A 17,282-nucleotide genomic window follows, 5' to 3' on the forward strand; every position below is an offset into this window, starting at 1 on the left:
ATGGTCAAAAGATAGTGCAAGGAGTACGTTACTGAATCATAATTGGAGGTGGGAAGTATTCAAAGCAAAAAATAACTGCCCTAGCAGTAAGTACGGTGCATGTATTCCTCCGGATAGCCGGTTAAGCTGAAATGGAATCGACAGAAATGCTAGCGTTGTTTATGTTATGAATAAATATCTAAAACTATTAACCTCGCTATCTGAGTTTGAACACAGATGAACTTAGTTTTATATGTTAATGGGCATTTATCGGAGAGAATTTACTTTGTGTTTTAATAATTATACAGTGGATTATGCGAAAGGAAGGGATAAGTGACTGGTTAGTTTGATTTTGCCATGCAGCCCTCCATGGGATACTGTTGTTATGGCTACGGCGTATTCTGTTCTCTCCTCTGTCGGTACTCGGGGTCTAATGAGATACGTGCGCTATTAGATTTACATAATTTATAATATTACTGGGTTCAGTAAAATGGTATGATTTAGTTATATTGCTGAATTAAACGATGTTTTGACATGCAAGATTTAAATTAGTACTACATTTAATATTAATACCCTGCATCCTCTGGCGCGACGACGCAATATATAAAAACATCGCTCTTCGTCAGAAAGCTACGTTATCGCAGCTAGATTAAAAATGTCAAAATGACGGACCAAGATGAATAACTGAGGAAGGAGAACCTACTTCTAATAAATAGGATCGCATAACATTTTTTTTTAAATCGTAATTTTTCATATGATGTTGACTTAGACTGTATGATCATGTAACAACATTCTTTATAAAGAATTAATTTTCGACTTCAGATAGAGTCGGAATACGTATTGAAAACAGGGGGGAAAACATTTGATTACGTTGTAAAAATGGCTCGTGCTGCCGATAACTATGGCTTCCGTTTCGGACAAAAGGAACTGATAAAAGAAAAGTTGTCTCAACATAAAATAGGTCCATTTACAAGTATGCTTTAATATCTATAAAGTTTTGAAAAAATATAATTATCAAGTATCTCAACACGTTCCATAATTGACACATATTCTACATGTACACGTTGTGGTTTTGCCACACAGTTTATTGTGTGTGATGGCTAATATGACTTACGAAGTGTTAGCGTATGGAGACAGTGAAAGTGGGAAAGAGAGTATACATACATTTATATGCATGGTCTAGAAAAACAAATTTGCCAAAGATATTGAGTTGTACAATGTTACAAATAAATTAACAAACGTTTCTCTTTTTATCATACGCGTGAAGTTTGTCATTGCATATATGCACTTTCTAAAAATATTTTAAAAGTGATATGCGTCTCGTGAATATTTCTTTTTACAGAAAGGTTTGTCCCATGGTTGAGGGAAGGTGTTTAGCCCCGTACCATCTGTACAGGTACTAAATTCAATATATATTTATATATATATGTACTTTATGTTTATGCCTATTATCATTGTTGACATTTAATTGTAAATGTATGACGGAAGGAGGCTGTAATAAATTGTAAAAAAAATGTGCCCCATCCCTTGTTCAATTTTATTGGCAACAAATATGTTCAAGCTAAATAAATATATATTCTGAATATTGGCAAGTGTGCAATTTACTTATAATGATGAATAATTACTGTTCAATAAGTTTGATTACGGACTTAGAAATCATATTATATGGTTTCATAGTGCGGTAGGAAGTTGCAGTTGCCTAACGGCCCCTCTCTGGGGGCCCCTTTGGAAGATTTAAAATTATTTAGAGGTACCCCAAATGCAGGTTATGCTTAAGCATGAAATACGTGAACAAATTCGACATATGTTCATGACGGTACAATAATAAGGTCAAGATGTTTGAATTGTTCCGTAGCCTCTAGATTACATCAAAACTGTTTGTTTTCTATTCACATTGAATATGTTACTATGGTATGTTGATATTAATCCTGGTAGGTACACTTATACATTACTATCCAACAAATAAACCCTTTGGATGTTATCAGTTTATTGAACGATTTTATTTTTACTGGGGTCAGTTTATGTAACGCTGTCGTACTGGTCACGTCACAGTGTACAGCATTGGACTGTGAACATGAGTGGAAGTAAGCGTGTTGCCGTGGTAAGTTATGGTATAAATGTAATGATTTTTATAATATATTGTTGGACAAAAACAAGTATTAAAAACAATGCTAATGTCATGTATATGTACAAAGACATGCTCACGTGTAAATAAATCGATGTATATAGTTTACTTGTTATATAGTTAAACCGGGTAATTCTAAAGTCCGATTATCTCATAATCCAGGCGAAACCTATAGCAGAATCGTTGGATTGTATAATGCAATAACGGTAAAGATATATAATAATTCTGACGACATATCATGGTTAGTTGGTGGTACCTTATATAAACAGCAGGACTCTAATAAGAGTCTAACTTTCAATTGTTTTATATACGTATATTACACCTTCTTGTTAAACCTTATGTTTGCTGCTTGCTGTTCAAACTGGTTAGGTATCAGTAATTTAATCGACAATTTCTTAACGCGCTTTTTCTCATATCAATTCAATATTTTCCATCATGTTATATTATTTCGTATGTGTAACGACTTTACAAAAATCTAGCAACAAAATTGTCAATGCTCATACTTCAATTTATGTCCGATATTGTCGAAAAGTTTCGGGGTAAACGAAAACAACAAAATCTTTTTATGACATAAGGGAATATTTGGTCAATGAGAAGTCGTTTAACTGATAAACAATGAATAACCTCATTTCAAGATTGGACTTTATAATCGCTTTAAGGTGACCGGATCCAACAAGGGTATAGGATACGCAGTAGTGCGGGGACTGTGTAAACAATTTGAAGGAGATGTTTACGTTACAGGTAAGATAACACAATATTTGATTGTGGATTTGATGTGTGCCTACACAACGTAGTATGATCCTTATATATAATAATGTTAATGTATATATATTGCAAGGTAGAACAGATTCTACCTCTGCAAGATACACATTATGTATCGCATATTACAGCAGGAGTTATTTCCCTATACCTTTATTTCATATACAAACGATTCGTCGCATGCTATCTAATCTGACATCTTTAACGCCACACCGTTACCATGACAACCAAACATATCACTGGTATGATGTCTTATAGTTAGATGTTACGACAGGAACAATATTTATTTTCAATAAAAAATTGTTTTCGTTTAGAACTGATCATTCTGTGACATTGTCACTGAATAAATTTACAGTTATTAGCTATCAATGTCATGGCTAATATTTCACATCTGGTTAATTTTAACTCATCAAAAATCGTTTTAAATGATTTCTTGATTTTTTATTCGTAACGATGGAACTCATTATCAATAATGCAAGTCGCATTTCTAACATGAAGCCTTTCAACTCTTTTTATTTTTTTGAAGCTTGGCATTAATCATAATCTATCTTTACAGCTAGAAATGAGGAACTTGGTCTGAAAGCCGTGGAGGACCTGAAGAAAGAGGGTTGTAACGCCAAGTTCTATCAACTGGACATCACAAAGCCGGACACGATTCGTAAACTAAAGACGTTCCTCCAGGACAGTTATGGTGGACTGGATATTCTTGTCAATAATGCAGGCATCGCATACAAGGTAACATTCCACATTTTCATAATAGGTTAATCCATTTAATATAACTAAGTTATACACAATTTATAAATATTAGAACAGAACAAAACATTCTGTTTCATAATATAGATATCAAAATAGATTCATAATATTTAGAACAAAAGGTATTTAATTTCAGCAAAGCATATTGCATCAACATGTCCAGCTCCACGTTCATTCAATTGTACGAACTAAAATTTGTTTATTTTTTTACCAAACACTCTGTATTAACACACTAGTAAGGTATCTAATCTTTGGTGACAATTTTTATTGAAACTACCTATTTAAACATTTTTTATTGTTTGATCTAAATGTTAATCATGTCAAATGGTCTTTTCTAGCAATCATCAACAGCACCATTCGCTGAGCAGGCGGAGGTAACAATCCGAACAAATTTCACAGGAACACTTGATGTGTGTGAGGAACTGTTCCCTCTTCTCAGGCCACACGCAAGGTAGATCCGGATATGGTTTAGTTTAAAAAGTTTAAAAGAAAGTTTGGATAATGTAGCTTCCGTTTCAAGTTTTAGATTAGTTTCACAGTGTAAACGAACATAACGCTAATGACATCACAATGTCTAACAATTTCATACTCACATTATGACATCAAGCGTTCCATCGATTTTTCTTCCGGGACCGGAAGTCAAATCATGAGAAAAAGTGCCTCTTAGGGGAATATATGGGATAAATTAAATATATTTTCCGTCATAACTGCTAAGTTTCAAATCTAATCGTGTGACTTGATTTTTAAACATAATCTGCTCTCTTAAACGCGTTGATTACACTTAAAGAAATACATTCTCTTGTTCATAAATTATTATCAAACAATTCTCGTTGGTTTTTACTTTTATAAGCGTTTACCGTACGTACATGCAAAACAGGAAGCAATTTGTAGTAATAGCAAGAAATGTATTGACTTTTTTTATGGTAAGACCTTCTTGAACATGGAATTAAGAACACTGCAGACTGTTCTCCTTCAGCTTGAGTCTCAGCTTCAGTATCATGCCTACTTCCCGAACCCACAGTATTACATGTCGCAATTAAATAGCTATTCAATTGTTTACTTCGATTAAACTGATATACCCAATAGCTGTCGACTGCTGACGAACAAACTGTAACAACAGGAGGTATAAAATGGAGGTATATGTGTTCGATAATGCTCACTAGTTTCCTCTGTTGTCATAATCTCTATTTTCACTTGGAGGGCATAATACTACTTGAGCATTGTATTGCAAGTCCCGTTGATGAAGACGCTTACCCTTCCGGAACACTTGGTCGTATTCTGTTTTTCGATATTCAGTGTTCTCCGTGTACATATTTTATCGATTTTTAGTTCGAAATACTGACTTGTTTACACTACGGTATTTTCTTGTTGTTTTTGTAGTATTTTATGATTATTAGTAATAGATCTCCCACGACCCACTACTGTTAAATTGCTCTTCTTACAACTTTCTTGCAATATTTTATAATAATGACAGTACAGTAACATTTCAATGCAAGGTAGTTTGAATTTAGTGGTTAATTTGGGACGAAATGTGACATGGCAGGCATACTTTATTTAGAGAGATAATACCTTTTGGGATATGACATTTGGGATATGGAAATTTTAGCACATACTGTACAATTTTGGTCAAACCGATGCCAACCGCAATTTAGAGCCCATCCTTCGAGATAAGTAATTCGGCAGATGCCGACTACATTTTAACGGTAGGTTTTCTTCTGCTTTTCAAAACTCCAACATAATGTCGTCACGTATCATCCTGAATGATGTCACATTTAAAGACGTAGGCCAGTATGGAACTGAAATGTTTGAACTGCAAACGTTCCCCTCCCAAGATTACTAAAACAAATGGTCCCCAAAATAGTCATCACCGGTTGCGTTTATTTTGCAATAAATAAGTTCTATAAACCTTTGTCGACGTTTTGGGGTAACTAATTCTGATACCAAGGAATCATTTCCTTACACAAATTCAAGTTCAAGAACCTTTACTGAATTGTTGAAGGCCTTTGGCCCATACAACATTTTGTACAGGTAATTACATCAATCTTTAGTTGATAAGATGTAATGTTATGCATGACTTACACATTATTCAAAATTTCAAGACATCCTGTTTCAGTCAAAAAAGAGTACTAAATAATAAATACAAACTTTTCATTGTAAAGATGTAATAAAATTTCATGACACAAAAAATAAAAAGTTTTAGTCCATTTAATCTAAATTTGATAATATGAATATTATGTATTATTTCAGAGTGGTCAACGTATCGAGTATGGTGTCTCAATTCGCACTAAAGAAATGCAGCGTAGATCTACAGAAGAAACTGGTAGACCGAACACGTATTACAATGGAAGATATAAAGACTCTCCTAAAGCAATTTGTAGAGTAGGTATATCATGTACAATGGACCTTAGGTTAGATACTCCTGTCACATGTGTGTCAATGTCACTATGTTATCATTGTGATATATTATAATATTTAAACAAACATGAAATACTCTGCCTCATCAATAAACCGTCAAATCGCTGTTTGTATTCATTTTCCTACAAATCATTGCATAATGTCAGTACAATAAACGTGATTATTTTATAATAGCCAACGCGATCTGTAGAGGAAAATGAAAGCTTGCAAGAATCTCGAAAATATCGGGACTACTTCTGCAATTCCGATTCAGTTCAACACTGATTCCATACCTGTATTCGTTTAGTTCAGCAAAGACGGGGACCCAAGGAGATTTCGGCTGGCCAGAGAGTGCCTATGGCTGCTCTAAGATCGGTGTGACTGTTATGTCTATTATACAGCAGCGAGAGTTGCTGAAAGACGCAAGGACAGACATTGTCGTCAACGCGGTATGATTAATAACTGTATAACATTTTATAAAAAAACATATTTTCTATTTTAGAGTTATTGTAGTTTTGATATCTTCTAATGTTGAAATAATAATGTCATTAAATCAATGATTATGACATCATCAGACAAATAGTGTTTTGATTTTGTACATTTAAAACCCGCAAAATGTTCATGGTTTATATATTAACTGATCTAAATCAGATAAGGAAGTAATGCTTTATGTATCTGAAAAGTTTATTAGATATATATGCTTGCTGTGACAAAACAGTAACACGCTATTGAATCTGTAAAATATATTTTTGTTGGCTTCGGTTGTTTGAGAACAAAACATATTGGAAATATACAAGGCAGTATATGGCTCATTAACACACGATTACTTGTGAATTAGAAGAGAATGATGATAATTCGTTATAAAAGGGAAGTTATTCTACCAACGAATTGTACATGTAATTTAAATATTAATGAACTTCGTGTTTGATATACATATAGCCGGTTTGCTTTTATGCCTTAGTTGATATCAAAATATCCGTCAAATTATCCAAAATCGTTCATAGGCCGACGAATGAACATTTTTCATGTTTATTTTTTTATATACGCTTGCAGCTGTAATATGATTATACATCTCTTTATATTTTAGTGCTGCCCCGGTTATGTGGATACCGATATGACGTCACACAAAGGAACGAAAACCATCGATCAAGGTGATATTACCCATGATTAAATGTTATATATATTATACCACGACTACTTTAACTATAAAAATTGTGATAAAGAACATCGCATATAAATTATTACTAATGCTATAAAACAAATGTTGAGATGAATCGTATTATATTTCTTTGAAAACTACATATCAGTTGTTGGGATACAATATGAGCTGAAGACGCAGAGTTACAAATAACTTTTCATTCAATATTTCTTCTTTTCAGAGAAATTTTGTTAGCAGAATCAGAATTATCTTACGTAAATAGTATGCACGATTTTTCTGCAGTGTTTTATACTAATCAAAACGCTCGACCTACTTCCAACTGTGTTAGTACAAAAATAATATACATTTTGATATGAATCTTTTGTTATGAACTAATAAGATCAAATGAAAACATAACTAACAACCAAATACTGTTAGAATGTTTTTTGAAGGCAATGAGTTGTAAAACAAAAACGTTTGAAATATCGTTCTTTATTTCAAGGTGCCGACACACTCCTGTACCTCGCCACGCTCCCTCCAAACACGAGCAGTCCAAAGGGGGAGTTCGTATCTGACAGGACCATCGGCAAATGGGAGATAACTCAACCATAAAAGACGTGTTTTCGGATTAACATTTTGAAAGATATCATATCAAAGCGTACGCAATATCATAATGAAACAATAAAGAATATATATTATTTTTTGTTCTTTTTATATTTTGAATTGTAAACGCCATTTTATATATATTTGTTTACACATGATGTCGGGAGAAAAAAACCTGAACATTCAAAAAATATTTTAGAGAAATAAAATAAATACAAATATATCTCAGTTTTTTCTTACAATATCTACAAAATGACATATAAAGGTATGAAAAAATGGCTTTTCCTGTTGATTATTAGAACGAATTATGCACCAATGAGTGTGTAAGGATAGCATGTGTATCTTTGAGCCATTCATTTTTATCAGAAACTAAATTGGCAATAGCTTTATTACATATGTTTAACTGGTATTAAAACGCATTTTGCTGTTTTACTGATCAATACCCTGTATAAATGTCACATGTATGCTTTACGAAAATTATAACCGAACAACAATGACAGATAGAACGCGTCAAAAAGGAAATAATGACGTCATATCAACAGGGCATAAAAATATTGGAAACATTCCGTGTCGATTCGTCGATTTGATCAATTGATAGCAACTCATAAATTCAAATCTGACTTCTTCGGAAATACAACATTTGGTGTTATCACAGCATGAAGTAATGAACCTGGTGATCCATGCCCTGAAAAAAGACTATATCGCTAAGGTTTGATTCTTCAGCTGCACAATTATTAAATGACGTGATGAACAGTCTGTCCTGCTTTACATGTCACAAATGATTCTGATTTCCTTCATAATTCTGGTAAAAAAACAACAACATAATTTTCTTAAAGATAAGCCCTATCGACCAATGGCCTATTGAGCCAGCGTGTACTACCTACAAATGTTGAATTTACGCTCAAGAAATGATTTGGTTAACTTTTTGACTTCCACTTTATGGACACTTCAATTAACCCTGTGAATAAGATCAGTTCCTCCTAAATCATTGATTACCTTTATTTTCACCTAGATTGCATAGTATTTATTATCGATGGTGCACCATAGGGTCTGATAATGGTCTTCTCTTCCGGAACTCATGCATGGGGTTCATGATATTTTTATCCAAATGTGTTGTTGTTTCCTTTGTCCCTAGTATTGGCATTTCATTCAGAGATTGTTCTTGTGCTTTGTTATATTAAATTGAGGATTCGATTTTGTTCTTGCGTATTCAAGCTATGGAAATTTATATTTTTATGTTAATCCTATATGTTGGCGGTGAGGTATATATTTTTTTCTGCATTTTAATCGGTTTGAAATATAATATTAAATCATCACTAAAGTAGCAAATGTTTTAATTAATGCAATAATGTATTTCCATACCATGTATCCTACTGACAAAACAATTTCACTAAACTCCATTTATATTACACATGTTTTCATAATAATTAGATATAATTTAATGGTATATTCGGCGAAGGGAGTCTTTAGTATTCGGTATTCACTTTTTTTATTCACACTATATCATTTTTACTCAACAGTCTACCTACATTGCACAAAGACTGAAATAAAATGATCGAAAAAGTGCATGGATCTTTGACGCCATTCTGTATTGACGTCACGCTTAACAACATCACTAGCGTATTTTTATCTTTTTTATTTGGTAAGATATGTTAAGATATCAATTTTATCAAGCTAACAGAATCCATACTTATGCGGAGTTTTTCTTGAATACACGAATGTTCCCCATCATCGGTGTATTTTACATTTTGGATCTAGACTTTTCTATCACTTTTTCCTGTTCCATACCCAATTAATGACCATAAAGTTACTGAACGTGCTTACAGGATTTTGACTTTAAAAAAAAATCCCACTAATTAAATGAAATGCGACCGCATACTCTTGTTTTGCTTCTAATTTTTACATGTACCCCAAACAGATTATGCTTAAGCACGACATAAGGGACTCCATGTGTATGGTTTCGATGGAGATAGTCGACATATGCTCATGACGGTACAATAATTAGTTGTTTAAATGCTCTGTCCTATCTTAATATCTTCTACATTGTTTGGTTTCTATTCAAATTAAAACAAGTTACTATTGTATGTCAATATAACATTATGCAACATTTAAATCCTTTGGCCTTTACTTGTTCATTGATCGAATCCGGTGTCACTATATGTAACGCTGTAAATCGACGTGTGAGTTTGGATTGAAAATTAAAGATATAAAACATATCCTCCTGACGGTACACTAGTTAGACCATATTGTTTTATTTGCTCTGTCTTATCCAGATTAATTCAAAATTGTTTATGTTCTATTTGCATTAATATCTTTTAGCATATTATGCTAATATAAACCTTTGTAGATACACTGATACAGCACTATTCAACGGTTAAACCCTTTGGCCGGTATGTGTGGTTATTGATCGAAACTGGGGGTCACGATGTGTAACGCTGTCGTACAGGTAACGTCACAGTGAACAGTGCCGGACAGTGAACATGAGTGGAAGTAAGCGTGTTGCCGTGGTAAGTTAAGATATAAAAGTATTTATTTTATAATGTAATGTTGGAAAAAAACAAGTACTAAAACCAATGACTATATCATGTATATTTACAAAGACATGATCACATTTAAGCGAGTTGTTACATAGAATGTATATGTTGGTTATAAAACACAAGTACCATTGAACACTACGGTTTAAATAAGCCGGGTAAAGTGTTATTATATCACAATGTGGTCAAAACTTTTAGCATAGCATATATCAAAAGATTCGTTGTGTATATTTTCCAATAATGGTAAATATTTATAATATTCTGGTTGCATATCATGGTTATCTGCTGGTGCCTTGTATAAATAGCAGGACTGTAATTGTTTCTATTTTTGGATACGTTTATATCATCTTCTTAGGAGGCTTGTTGAACCTTAACGATAGATTTCTTCTATTCAAACACTGCGTTATGCATGTATACTACACCAATGGTAAAATATATTCTTTTTTTAAATTGACAATATCGTTATATGGTTTCTCATATTAAGTCAATATTTCCGATCATGATCCTTTATTTCGTATTTGTATATATCAAAATCCAGGAACAAAATGATCGAAAATATTCAGGAAAATAAAGAAAAACAAAAAAAATCAGATAATTTTTAAGACATGAGGGAACATTTGGTCAATGGCGAATCGTGTTTAACTGATAAACTATCACCACCTCACATCAAGATTTCATTTTAAATTCGCTTTCAGGTGACCGGATCAAACAAGGGTATAGGATACGCAGTAGTGCGGGGACTGTGCAAACAATTTGACGGAGATGTTTACGTTACAGGTAAGGTAACACATTATTTGACAGTGGCTTCAATGTTTGCCTTCGCAGTGTAATATAATCCTCATATTTTTGCTACGTAAAATCAGTTCTTATCTCTATAAGATACAAATTATGTATCGAATATTATTCCCCTGTACCTATATTTGGTATACAAACGATTAGTCGCCTGATATCTAATCTAATATCTTTAACGCTACATCGTTACCATGGCAACCAAAAATACCACTTGTATGATGTCTTATAGCTAGACGTTACGACAGTTACAATGTGGCTCGTCTTAAAGAAAATAGTGTTATCGTGTAGATGTGATCATTCCATGACATTGTCACTGTATAAATTTACCCAATTCATATGGCATACACATAAGCTATAAATTGCATGACCCACGTGTTAACGTCTGGTTTATTTTAACCTTATAATCGAGCGTTGCATCCAATTACAGTACCTTGAAGATGTTATATTTATTAAAAACAGTTAATCATGATTAAAAGACAGACACGACCTCAATTCTGAATTTTCTTAAATTCATTTAATTTTCAATGACTTTTTTGTTGTTTTTGACAACAATTGTTTTAAATGATTTATTCATTATTTAAAATCAAACTCGTAATCAATATAAATGCAACTGCAATTTACATTTCTAATATGAAGCCGTATTTCGCTTCATGAAATTATTATGAATACCAACTGAATGCACCTTAATAACAAATAATTATCTATCTTTACAGCTAGAAATAAGGAACTTGGTCTTAAAGCCGTGGATGACCTGAAGAAGGAGGGTTGTAACGCCAAGTTTTATCAACTGGACATCACAAAGCCGGACACGATTCGTGAACTGAAGGCATTCCTCCAGGACAGTTATGGTGGACTGGACATTTTGGTCAATAATGCAGGCATTGCCTACAAGGTAAAATTCCACATATTCATAGATGTTAATCCATTTATATAACTAAATAAATAATAACTACACACTTTGTAGATATTAGAACAGAACAAAACATTCTGTTTTATAATATAGATATTAAAAGTAACTTCTTAACATTTGGAATTTGCAATATAGATTAATTTAATTATATGTCCAACCCTATGATCATTCAATGTGTGAATTGAAATTAGTTTTACTTTTATGAAATACACTGTATTGACAAACTAGTAAGGTATCTATTCGTCTGTGTCAATTTTTCCTGAAACGACATATCTTAACAAATTTTTATCGTTTGATTTTTATTTTAATCATGTCAAATGGTCTTTTCCAGCAATCATCAACTGCACCATTCGCTGAGCAGGCGGAGGTAACAATCAAAACAAATTTCACAGGAACACTTGATGTGTGTGAGGAACTGTTCCCTCTTCTCAGGCCACACGCAAGGTAGATCCGGATTTGGTTTAGTTTTAAAGAAAGATCGGATGAATAGCTTCCATCTCAATTTTTAGTGTTATCTAACAGTGCGTACGAAGATAACGCTGATGACATCACAAGGTCTAACAATGTAATATTCACATCATGACATCAAGCGTTCAATTGATTTTTTTTCCGATCACAATATCCATCCATGAGATAAAACATTGCCTGATAAGAGAATATATGGAATGAATCAAATATCCATTCCGTCACAACTGATAAGTTTCATATCTAATTTTGTGACTTGATTCTTAAACATAATCTGATTAGACTCAAAGAAATTCATTATATTGATTATGAATTATAATCCAACAGATCTCTTTGGTTTTCCTTTTTACATGCGTTAACCGTAAGAAAACAATTTATAGTATTAACAAGATATCTATTGACATCTCTGAATACCATCCTGAACTTGAAATCAATATCACTGCAGACTGTACTTCATCTGGTTCCTTGATAGTATCATCCCTACTTCCCGAACATATGCTGTTATATGTCGCTGTTGATCCGGTATCCAAATGCTTGCTTTGTTAATAAAATGAATTGCCTGATAAGTCTTTACTGCTGACAGACAAACTTTTAACAAAGGTTTACGAGTGGGTTATATATGCTATGGTCGACATCATGATATCAATGGAAAACATCCGACTTCCTTCTGTAAAATAGAGATCCATGGTTTTGATTATGCTCTTAAAGGTGTCATGTTGGAATCTCTTGGCTTTGAGGACGTGACATTTCTTAAATGTGAGCTATGCATCATACTGAAACTGAAGACGTATACCCTTCTGGAACACTTGGTCTTAATATCTTTTTCGATATGCAGTTAAAATCTTTCCTCGGCTATTTTTACCCGAATTTTATCGATTTTGAGTTCGAACTACACCGATAGTATCTTGTTTTTAGAGGCCATCTCCCACCATCCATCCCCGTATAATGGCTGACACTTTTTTTTATTAACAATCAAAATGGCACTTAAAACTTTGATACAATATCTTATAATGATGACAGTAAAGTAATGCTTCAATGCCAAGAAGTTTATGTGTGTGTTTGCTAAAATCAAGCTCATTATGACAATAAAAATATGCACTGATGATGATATTGTTGACATGAATTAAGTGGGGTTTTTCATCTGGGACGAAATGTAACATGACAGGCACGCTTCAATGTTATATGAAATATGGGATATGAAATTTCTACAAGAGAGTATAAAATTTTGGTCAAACCGATGCCAAACGATATTAAGAGCCCTTCTTCGAGGTTAGAATTTCCATATCCACTAAACCTACATAATACATTACTCTTTTTCTAATTATTTTTTAGCTAAAACTCACATTTTAACATATCTGCAGCAATAAATATAACATTATCTTCTAGGTAACGTTCGGAATGCTCGGGACCATTATGGGCATCCGAAAGTGTACTTTGAAATTAAAGGACAATGCAAAGTTTTGTTCAGCACATTTGATAATTATTTGAGTGTTTACTTGAGGAGATGTAGAATTCCATTAACGTTTTAAAAGGCTAACATGTTTTGGTGAAAATTATAAAAACTGTTCCTCGCAATAGAAACACCAAGTTGTATTTATGTGCTTTATATTTAGCTCATATCTATCAATCATTGCCAATATTTTGGATTACTAGTACCTAGGAAATATTACCGGACACATACTACGCGTAAAATGATTTTAGTCCATTTATTGGCAATTTGATAATCTGAATATTATGTATTATTTCAGAGTCGTCAATGTATCCAGTATGGTGTCTCAATTCGCCTTAAGGAAATGCAGAGCAGATCTACAAAAGAAACTGGTAGACCGCACACGTATTACAATGGAAGAAATGAAGACTCTCTTAAAACAATTTGTGGAGTAGGTATATCATGTACAATGGACATTAGGTTAATTATTCCTGTCAAGTTTGTGTCATTGTCATTATCATTATCATCATGACACATTGCATGAAACATGAAATACTCTGTCTCATAATTAAACTTTCTCCCTCCTATCATATGTGTGTCCCCCAACCCCACCCCACTCCTTTTTTTAGCCGGGAATGATTAATAGAATCTTCCCCTACCTAGAGGGTGTGATTGGGAAATCTCCAACCCGAGGGGTGATGTTTTTTGGTTGTCTAACCCGAGGCTCTGCCGAGGGTTAGACAACCCAAAAAATCACCCCGAGGGTTTGAGATTTCCCTGTCACACTCTCAAGGTAGGGGATGATTGTTTTTTTTCCATCCTTTTATTTCAGACACAACTTCACCGACAGTAGTGTAAACAAAAACACATGTGGGGTATGAATGTCGTCATTCACTTTTGATGACGTCACAATTACCGGTGACGCATTTAATAATTGAACAACTGCTAATCGGCACGAGGCTATCTCCCCCTAGGGAGTGACAATCTGATCTTTCCCGGCTAAAACGGGAGATACACCTGTGAAGAGTGGGAGAAAAGTGTGTCACCCCTAGTGGGAGATAGCCTCGTGCCGATTGGCACGTTTCAATTGTGACGTCATTAAAAGCGAATGACGATTTTCATACCCCACATGTGTTTTAGTTTACAACCATGACTGACTATGGTCGGTAGAAAAGACTGAAATAATAGGATGGGAAAAAAATAATCATCCACTACGTTGACGGTGTAACAGGGAAATCTCCATCCCTCAGGGTGATTGTTTTGGTTGTCTTACCCTCTGAAGTGCCTCGGGTTAGACAACTAAAAACATCAACCCTCGTGTAGGAGATTTCTCTGTCACACCCTCAAGGGAGAGGAAGATGATATTAGTACAATTGATGATTAATTTTAATACAAATCATTGAACAAGTGTAATTACTATAAAATGTTATGAGTTCATAATTGCAAACGCGATCTCCAAAAGGAAATAAAATCTTGCAAGAATCTCGAACTATCAGTACTATTTCTGAGATCCCGATTAACATCCACACTGTCTCAATACATGTATTCTTTTAGTTCAACAAAGACGGGGACCCATAAGGATTTCGGCTGGCCAGACAGTGCCTATGGCTGCTCTAAGATCGGTGTGACCGTTATGTCTATTATACAGCAGCGAGAGTTGAAGAAAGACGCCAGGGCAGACATTGTCGTCAACGCGGTATGATTAATAATTATATTAAATTTCTAAAAAAGAAAATATTGATTTTAGAGTGATAATAATATTGATTTCTTCAGGTGACATCATAAGACGAAATAGTGATTTGATTTTTTAGATTTAAAACACAAAATATTACATAATTATTTGTTTATATATTGTTATGTAATGAAATTAGATAAACACATCTGTTACAAAATATTAACTTCCTTTGACAAAACAGTTCCACGCTAATGAATTTGTAAAATATATTTAAGCTGCCTTCAGTTATAAAATAACACGACATATTGGAAAATTACCACGCAGAATATATGCAAAACATACGATTACCTGTGAATTAGTAGAAAAAGTTGATAAACCTTCATTTAAGGGAGACTAATCTTAAAAAGAGTTTGCATTTAATATAGGTAAGTAATTTACATCTTCTAGAACTTCATGTTCAATATACATATAGCCAGTTTGCGGTTCACCATAGTTAATAATAAAATATCAGTTCAAATGAACCAATAACATTCACAGACTGCTGACTTCCTATTAATAAAATGTCTTCCCATAGTGTTTTGATATACGCTTGCAGCGGTAATGTTATTATACATCTCTTTATGTTTTAGTGCTGCCCCGGTTATGTGGATACCGATCTGACGTCACACAAAGGAACAAAAACCATCGATCAAGGTGATAGCACGCATGATTTTATATTAAATATATTATACAACAACTAAAACTATGATTAAATAGATTGCACATAAAGTATTAGTATTATTAGTATGAGATGCATCGTATAATACTTCTTTTTAAAAAAAATGCGTTTCAGTTAATAGAAACATGAGTTGAAGTCGCAGAGTTCAAAATAATTTCTCATTAAGATATATTTTTTCTTCTCTTTAGAGATTTTTTTTAAGCATAATCAGAAGTCATCTAAACGAAAAAGTATGAACGATTTTTCTGTGGCGTTTCATATTGATCAAAACGCTCCATCTGTGATGTACAAATTATCATAAAAATTGACATGAACCTATTGTTATGAGCCGGTAAGATAAAATGAAAACATTACTTTCATGAGATATTGCTATAATATGTTTTTAAGACAATTAGATGTAAAACAAAAACATTCTTTATATCAAGGTGCCGACACCCTCCTGTACCTCGCCATGCTCCCTCCAAACACGGACAGTCCAAAGGGGGAGTTCGTATCTGACAGGACCATCGGCAAATGGGAGATAACTCAGGCATAAAAGAAGAGTGTTTGGATAAACGTTTTGAATGATGTTATATAAATCCGTACATAATATCATAATAAAATACTAAAAAGACAATTTCTTTCAATTATGTTTTTACGTCTTTACTTGTAAATTTCATTTTATATATATATATATGTTTATACACAAGGGGTCGGGAAAAAGTCAAAATTAACAATACTTTAGTGAAATAAAACAAATACATTTCAGTTTTGTCTTATTGTTACATTTAGTTTTAAAATTCCATTTTCTTTAATAATAATATATAGTACATCACCTGGTCTGTATTACTTTTACAACTAGTTAATAACAACCGGAAACTGTTTGATTTATTGGTTGATTCATTCTTCCATGCAAATCCATTTATTCATTTATTTATTGATTCAATCATTCATTCTGAATAACCAATAAGCAATAAACAAAATAATAAACCAATGAAACTGGTATTTCCAGCTGCGTTTAAAAAAAAA

General features: G+C 33.2%; 1 protein-coding gene across 3 annotated transcripts; it reads left to right on the forward strand.

Annotated features, from left to right (window-relative positions):
• Window positions 1-1,890: 1,890 nt before the first annotated feature.
• On the forward strand, window positions 1,891-17,017 carry LOC110466251 (carbonyl reductase [NADPH] 1-like). 3 transcript variants are annotated; one of them, XM_021522658.1, is made up of 8 exons: window positions 1,891-2,080; window positions 2,764-2,845; window positions 3,420-3,598; window positions 3,955-4,067; window positions 5,864-5,995; window positions 6,318-6,459; window positions 7,098-7,161; window positions 16,700-17,017. In XM_021522658.1, exons 1-8 carry the CDS (start codon window positions 2,054-2,056, stop codon window positions 16,807-16,809), a joined length of 849 nt encoding a protein of 282 aa, XP_021378333.1. In that variant the 5' UTR covers window positions 1,891-2,053; the 3' UTR covers window positions 16,810-17,017. The 3 variants fall into 3 exon arrangements, with proteins under 3 accessions (XP_021378333.1, XP_021378331.1, XP_021378330.1); XM_021522656.1 differs by lacking the exon at window positions 16,700-17,017 and adding an exon at window positions 7,651-7,848 and having other exon boundaries at window positions 1,894-2,080; XM_021522655.1 differs by lacking the exons at window positions 1,891-2,080; window positions 2,764-2,845; window positions 3,420-3,598; ... (2 more) ...; window positions 6,318-6,459; window positions 7,098-7,161 and adding exons at window positions 9,958-10,258; window positions 10,981-11,062; window positions 11,791-11,969; ... (2 more) ...; window positions 15,436-15,577; window positions 16,186-16,249 and having other exon boundaries at window positions 16,700-17,013.
• Window positions 17,018-17,282: the final 265 nt, after the last annotated feature.

The sequence above is a fragment of the Mizuhopecten yessoensis genome, unplaced genomic scaffold, assembly GCF_002113885.1.
Source record: "Mizuhopecten yessoensis strain PY_sf001 unplaced genomic scaffold, ASM211388v2 scaffold11125, whole genome shotgun sequence".
Classification (NCBI taxonomy): domain Eukaryota; kingdom Metazoa; phylum Mollusca; class Bivalvia; order Pectinida; family Pectinidae; genus Mizuhopecten; species Mizuhopecten yessoensis.